At 48.2% G+C, this 7,093-nt stretch overlaps 1 protein-coding gene across 1 annotated transcript in view; it reads left to right on the top strand.

Annotated features, from left to right (window-relative positions):
* Window positions 1-6,755, top strand: part of FBXO40 (F-box protein 40) — a 24,464-nt gene extending 17,709 nt beyond the window's left edge. Inside the window, exons 4-5 of the mRNA XM_021713101.1 lie at window positions 524-2,437; window positions 6,360-6,755. Coding sequence (XP_021568776.1) covers window positions 524-2,437; window positions 6,360-6,575 — 2,130 coding nt within the window. The 3' untranslated portion in view covers window positions 6,576-6,755. The remainder of the gene's footprint in view (window positions 1-523; window positions 2,438-6,359) is intronic.
* Window positions 6,756-7,093: the final 338 nt, after the last annotated feature.

Genomic DNA, 7,093 nt, shown 5'->3' with positions numbered 1-7,093 from the left:
AACCCGCGGGCTCAGGCAATCCACTCACCTCAGCCCTCCAAAGGTGCGGGATTACAGGCTGAGCCACTGAGCCCGGCTTATTACAAGATTCTTACAACGAGCATGTATAAGCAGGAAATACGTCAATTAAAATAATCACAGACATGCACTGGGCACAGGGGCTCACACCTGTAATGGTAGCACTTTCGGAGGTCAAGGCAGGAGGATTGCCTGAGCCCAGAAGTTTGAGACCAGCCTGGGCAAGATAATGAGACCTTGTCTCTACAAAAAAAAAAAAAATTTAAAAATTAGCCGGGTGTGGTGGCACACTCCTGTAGTCCCAACTACTTGGGAGACTGAAGCGGGAGAATCACCTGAACCCAAGAGGTCGAGGCTTCGGTAGCCGTGATCGTGCCACTGCACCCCATCCTGGGCAACAGAGTGAGACCCCTACAAATAAATAAATGAGGCAGTCACAGACCTCCACAGAGCATCTTCTCCAGTGTTCATTTGTTTTCTTTCCCTTTACCCTTGGTGTGTCCAGGGCAGGGTACGCAAGTCCCCACCCGGGGAGCACAGACATTGTGAGGGATGCTTCAACCGCCACTGCCACGTTCCAGTGGAGCCCAGCGTCTCCTGCCTGGTGATAAGCTGCCGCCTGCTCTGTGGTGCTACCTTCCACATGTGCAAAGAGGGAGAGCACGCGCTCCTCTGCCCTTTCGAGCAGGTGCCGTGCCTCAACTCTGAGTATGGCTGCCCCCTTTCCATGTCCCGCCACAAGCTGGCCAAGCACCTGCAGGTGTGTCCTGCCAGCGTGGTCTGCTGCTCCATGGAGTGGAACCGCTGGCCCAACGTGGACTCTGAAACCACCCTTCATGAAAACATCATGAAAGAGATCCCCAGTGAGGAGTGTCTGGACACAGCCCTGGCCCTGCAAGACCAGAAGATCCTCTTCAGATCCTTGAAAATGGTGGAACTTTTCCCAGAAACTAGAGAAGCCGCTGAGGAGGAACCAACGGTGAATGGCGAAGCCTGTTTGGAGGAAATGAGAGGAGTGGTGGGTGGAGTGGATGACGGTTTGGTACCAAATGGCTGTCTGTCAGCAGCTCATGGGGAGATGGTAGAGCTGAGTCAAGAAGAACGAGAGGCGTTAGCCAAAACCAAAGAGGGGATGGACCTGGCCAAGTTTGACAAGTGGGAAAACATGTTCAGCAAAGAGCATGCCGCCTCTGCTTTAACAAATTCATCAGCAAGCGGTGAGAGCAAGAACAGAAACGGCCCGGGGAAAGCACAGATTGCCAGTGGCAATGACATGGTCAACGGAGAGGACACCTCCGCAGGGAAAGAGCCCCAGGAAGACCAGAAGCCGCAGGACTGTCAGGCAGCCATGGAAACAACAGGGCTTGCCCCTTGGCAGGATGGTGTTCTGGAAAGACTGAAAACAGCTGTGGATGCAAAAGACTACAATATGTATCTAGTGCACAATGGGCGGATGCTTATTCACTTTGGTCAGATGCCTGCTTGTACACCGAAGGAGAGAGACTTTGTTTATGGCAAACTGGAGGCTCAGGAAGTCAAGACTGTTTACACCTTCAAAGTTCCTGTGAGCTACTGTGGAAAGCGAGCTCGCATTGGAGACGCCATGTTGAGTTGTAGGCCAACTGAACACAAGGCTGTGGACACTTCAGACCTGGGGATCACTGTGGAGGACCTGCCCAAGTCAGATCTCATCAAGACTACCCTCCAGTGTGCGTTGGAAAGAGAACTCAAAGGCCACGTCATCTCCGAATCCAGGAGCATTGATGGGCTGTTCATGGATTTTGCCACACAGACATACAACTTTGAGCCAGAACAGTTTTCCTCGGGGACAGTGCTGGCTGACCTAACCGCTACCTCCCCGGGGGGACTCCACGTGGAGCTACACAGTGAGTGTGTGACGAGGAGACACAACAAGAGCAGCTCTGCCTTTACTTTCACTTGCAACAAATTCTTCAGGAGGGATGAATTTCCCCTGCACTTCAAGAACGTGCACACAGACATTCAGTCGTGTCTCAACGGCTGGTTCCAGCATCGATGCCCCCTCGCCTACTTGGGATGCACATTTGTTCAAAACCACTTCCGTCCCCCGGGGCAAAAGGCAAAAGTGATCTACAGTCAGGAGCTCGAGACCTTCGCCATCAAGCCGGAGGTTGCTCCAGAGCTGAGTGAGGGAAGGAAGAGCAACCATCTCTCGGGCCGTGGAGGAAAAAGCCAGAATTCTCTAACCAGCCTGCCCCTGGAGATTCTGCAGTACATCGCCGCGTTCTTGGACAGCATCAGTCTGTCCCAGCTCTCCCAGGTGTCCGTGCTGATGAGGAATATCTGTGCCACTTTGTTACAAGAGAGAGGGATGGTCCTCTTGCAGTGGAAGAAGAAGAGGTATTCCCATGGAGGCACCTCCTGGAGAGTCCACAGAGAGGCAAGTAAACACTCCTTTGTGTATTCATTCATTCATTCATTCGTTCAACAAATCGTTATTAAGAGATTTTTATATGCCAACCCCTGTATGAGGCACTGGGACAGTTACAGGAAGTAAGACTGACTCATGGAAGTCAATCGAGCAAGGAAGACGGAGCTATCAACATATGAATAGCCACACAGATGGTGGTACTTCTTTATCTTTATATACGTGACCTGAGTATCTTTGTTTGCGCGCAGGATCTGATCTGTCCTCCATCTTCCTCCACCCTTCTTGGTGCCCCAGATTACCTCACCTGGCCCCCTTGTCCTCCAGCTTCCAGGGGGCTGATCTGAAGGGAATGTGTCAGCAGGAGACGGAGGAGGGGGAATGAGGTTTAAGCATCTGTTCTTCTGACTTCCTCCCTTCATGAAACTTGGAATTGGCTCTGTTCCTCCACCGAAGGTGGCCACACACTCACTCTGGGTTCCCAGGACCTTCCTTCTTCCCCTTTCCTATGTCCTGCCCACATATTTGTAAATAATTTCCTTTTGACATCCTCTTCGAATTACCCAGTTTGATGGTGCCATCTGTTTCCTGCTCAAACCCTGATTGATGCAGCAGGTCAACACATTTTTCTTAGTCTCGTGTCAATTAATCTTTTTAAATGGTTTTGCCTTTGATAAAGGTATTTTGAAATTCTTTTTTTTTTTTTTCTCCCCCGACTAGGAGTCTCTGTCATCCAGACTGGAGGGCAGTGGCACACTCCCGGCCACCGCAGCTCAACCTGCTGGGCTCAGGTGATCCTTTCACCTCAGCCTTTTCCAAGTAGCTGGAATTACAGGCACACGCCACCACACCCAGCTAGTTTTTTGATTTATTGTAGAGCTGGGATCTCACCAAGTTGCCCAGGCTGGTCTTGAACCCGTGGGCTCAGGCAATTCTCTCACCTCGGCCTCCCAAAGTGCTGGGATTATAGGCATGAGCCACTGCACCTGTCCTGTATTTTGAAATTCTCAATGAATTTGGTCCCCTGATTGTTCCCTGGCTCAAATGTTAATTTAATCCTTCAAAAACTCTACTGTATAAATCAAAGACTCTTTCTCTTCAGTGAAGCCTTGCCCCTTTTTCCCAATGGGTTATGTTTGTTTAACTGTATTAGAACTTCTACCATGTTGTACCATACAGAAGTGAGACTCCTAATTCATCATATCTGAAGTACCCATGGCATCCTTTCTCATGGTGAACATGAATTATGAATTTATGGTGCGATTGAGGTCAATAGTTCCGTAATCTCACTGTTGCGTTTCTTCCTGATACGTGGGTATTTGCAAACTAGCACTGGGGAGTTAGAGTTGTTGGCATCTATTTTTATTAGTTTTGGTGCACTACCATGCCTGGCTGATTTTTTGATTTATTGTAGAGATGAGGTCTTGCCAAGTTGTCCAGGCAGGTCTCGAACCCGTGGGCTCAGGCAATCCACTCACCTCGGCCTCCCAAAGTGCGGGATTACAGGCTGAGCCACCGAGCCCGACTGAGCAGTCTTTTTCAAAAACATAATTTTCATACTCACTCTCATGTATTCATGCTGGCATCCAAGTATTGAACACTGACTGCCATGCAGCCATGTGTTAGGGAGAAAGATGAATGAGACTGAGACATTGCCCTTAGGAATATTGTTGAAGATTGCCATAGCCGGGCGTGGTAGCGCGCGCCTGTAGTTCCAGCTACTCGGAAGGCTGAGGCAGAAGGATCGCCGGAGCCCAGCAGGTCGAGGCTGCGGTGGCCGGGAGCGGCCACTGTACTCCAGTTTGGGCAACAGAGTGAGACTCCAACTCAAAACAAAAAAAACAAACAAAAAAAGATTGCCTAACCTCTTTCTCTATAAAATCAGATGCAAATAATTTAATCCCACTATTTTTTGGCTGAAGTTCATTCCTAATTTAATGATAGCTGGCCATTATTGGGCATCATTTGGGACAAACTAATTTTTGTGCAAAAAGGAATGAAGATAATTTAGTTGAGGCTAAGGGATACTTGTTAAAATGCCTATTTATTTATTATCTGCTTATTTATTCTTTCATTTATTCAGAGTCAGAGTCTCACTGTTGCCCAGGCTGGAGTGCAGTGGCATGCTCACAGCCACCGCAGCCTCAACTTGCTGGACTCAGGCGATCCTTCCGCCTCAGCCTTCCAAGTAGCTGGAACTACAGCCATGCACCACCATGCCTGGCTAACTTTTTGATTTATGGTAAAGATGGGGTCTTACCAAGTTGCCCAGGCTGGTCTTGAACCCCTGGGCTCAGACAATCCTCTTGCCTCTGCCTCACAAAGTGTTGGGATTACAGGTGTGAACCACCACACCTGGCCTAAAGTGTATTTTTAAAGTAAGAAGGGGAAATAGTTATAAGATCTCAGGAAACACTTTTTTTTACATAGGAACAATGACAAGAAACTGAGGGTGAAAAAGTCAGGTTGAAAGGGTATCAGATGCCGGGCTCGGGGGCTCAGCCTGTAATCCCGCACCTTGGGAGGCTGAGGTGAGTGGATTGTCTGAGTCAGCGGGTTCGAGACCCGCCTGGGCAACTTGGCGAGACCTCATCTCTACAATAAATCAAAAATCAGCCGGGCGTGGTAGCGCGCACCTATAGTTCCAGCTATTTGGAAGGCTGAGGCAGAAGGATCACCAGAGCCCAGCAGGTCGAGGCTGCGGTGACTGGGAGCGGCCATTGCACTCCAGTCTGGGTGACATAGTGAGACTCCAACTCAAAAAAAAGAAAAAAGAAAAAAAGAAAGGGTATCAGATTGTGCATACTCACATAACTAGATTTTAAAACTAAAGATTGCCACCACATCCCAGGTGGAAAGATCAGAGGGTATTTTACTGAGTTCAGACTCATAGAGTTCTCCTATGGGGTTCCTATTCTAGTGAGATCTTTATTAGTTAAGATACTTTCATTTAAAGCAATAGAAAACCAACCTAAAGGGGCATAAACAATAACGTGAAAATAATTGTCTTTTAAAAATCCAAAGGTGATGGTTTCAGGTAAGGCCTGATCTAGCAACTCAAAAAAAAAAATGCCCCCCAAAATGGTCTTTTTTCTATTTCTTACCTCTACTTCCTCATTAATGACTCCATTGTAAGATAGCTTTTACTTGGTGGTCCCTGGTGGCTTCTGACAGCTCCCAGGACTGCAGCTTCCTAGTTTAAGTACAGAAGGAAAAAGAGAATCTGCTTTTTGCTATCTCAAACAAACATTCTGGAGTAGAGACACATTGGTACTAACTGCTCTGATTTTAACTGTGTGCCTACGTGAAAACTGATCACTTGCTGGTCAGGGAGCAGGGGAAGGTATGTGTCAGTATGCTGACTGGTGTAAGTCATTCCCACACAACTGCATGGCTGGCTGGGAAGATTATTAGTTGGAAGGGGGAACTAGGACTTGGATGCTGGGGAAGGAACTAACAAATGTCTGCAGCCACCATAAAAACTCTGGAGGCCAAGAACAGAAAGGCATTTCCTCATACTGGTCAAAAAAGGCCAGCCTGAGGGTAATGCTCTGTGTTTACCTTTGAGTTTCTAGTTTTCTTTTTTTGTTGTTGCTCTTTTTTTTTCAGTCGGTGTCTCACTCTGTTGCCCAGGTTGAAGTGCAGTGGTGCACTCATGGCCACTGCAGCCTCCACCTGCTGAACTCAGGTGATCCTTTCACCTCGTCCTTCCAAGTAGCTGGAACCACAGGCATGTGCCACCACGCCCAGCTCATTTTATCTATCTATCTGTCTATCTATTTATTTATTGTAGAGACAAGATCTCACCATGTTGCTTAGGCTGGTGTTCTACACCAGCCTGAGCTCAGGCAATCCTCTTGCTTCCGCCTCCCAATGTGCTGGGATTACAGGCTTACGCCACTGAACCTGGTTGAGTTTCTATTTTTCTCAACAGATCTGGCAGTTCAGCAGCCTCTTCTCCAAAATCAAGAGCTGGGAGTTTAACGACGTCACCTCCATGTCGGAGCACCTGAAGGCCTGTCCCTTCAACGTTGTAGAGCACAAAACTGACCCGATTCTTTTGACCAGCATGTGTCAGTCCCATGAGAAGCCCCGGGAGAGCTTGGTCTACACCTTTAGAGCCAGACCACGAGGAAGACACACCTCCTAAAGATTCGAATGCCACCAGTCTTGGATTTCTCCTCGGAGTTACTGAAAGCAGGACAGGGTGTGGTTTTGAGGACTCCCCTCTGTAAACTGCATCTTTGCTTATCAGGGTGTATTGGAACATGCAATGTCCTTTAAAACCTCCGCAGTTTCACAAGACCTAAGAATTTCCAAAGCCATGACTAAATACCATAGTGCCATATAGATGACTTATTTCCTTTCCTTTTTTCTTTTTTCTAAAGTAGATTGGTCTGAGGAGAAAGTAAGTTGGGGTCATCTTCCAAGTGGAAGATGACCCCAACTTCTTAAGGAATGAGAGAACAATGAAATGCCATCACCAGCACAGCTCTTTACTTTGACACAGAGCTTTTTTTTTTTAGTTGGAGTCTCACTCTATCACCCAAGCTGGAGGGCAGTGGCACACTCCCAGCCACCGCAGCCTCGACCCACTGGGCTCCAGCAATCCTTCTGCTTCAGCCTTCCGAGTAGCTGGAACTACAGGTGCGCGCTACCACGCCCGGC

This window comes from Carlito syrichta, unplaced genomic scaffold (assembly GCF_000164805.1).
Source record: "Carlito syrichta isolate Samal-C Ts95f unplaced genomic scaffold, Tarsius_syrichta-2.0.1 Scaffold304179, whole genome shotgun sequence".
In the NCBI taxonomy this organism is placed as follows: Eukaryota; Metazoa; Chordata; class Mammalia; order Primates; family Tarsiidae; genus Carlito; species Carlito syrichta.
The sequence above is the reverse complement of the archived record's forward strand: the minus strand, read 5'-3'. Positions and strand labels throughout refer to the sequence as shown.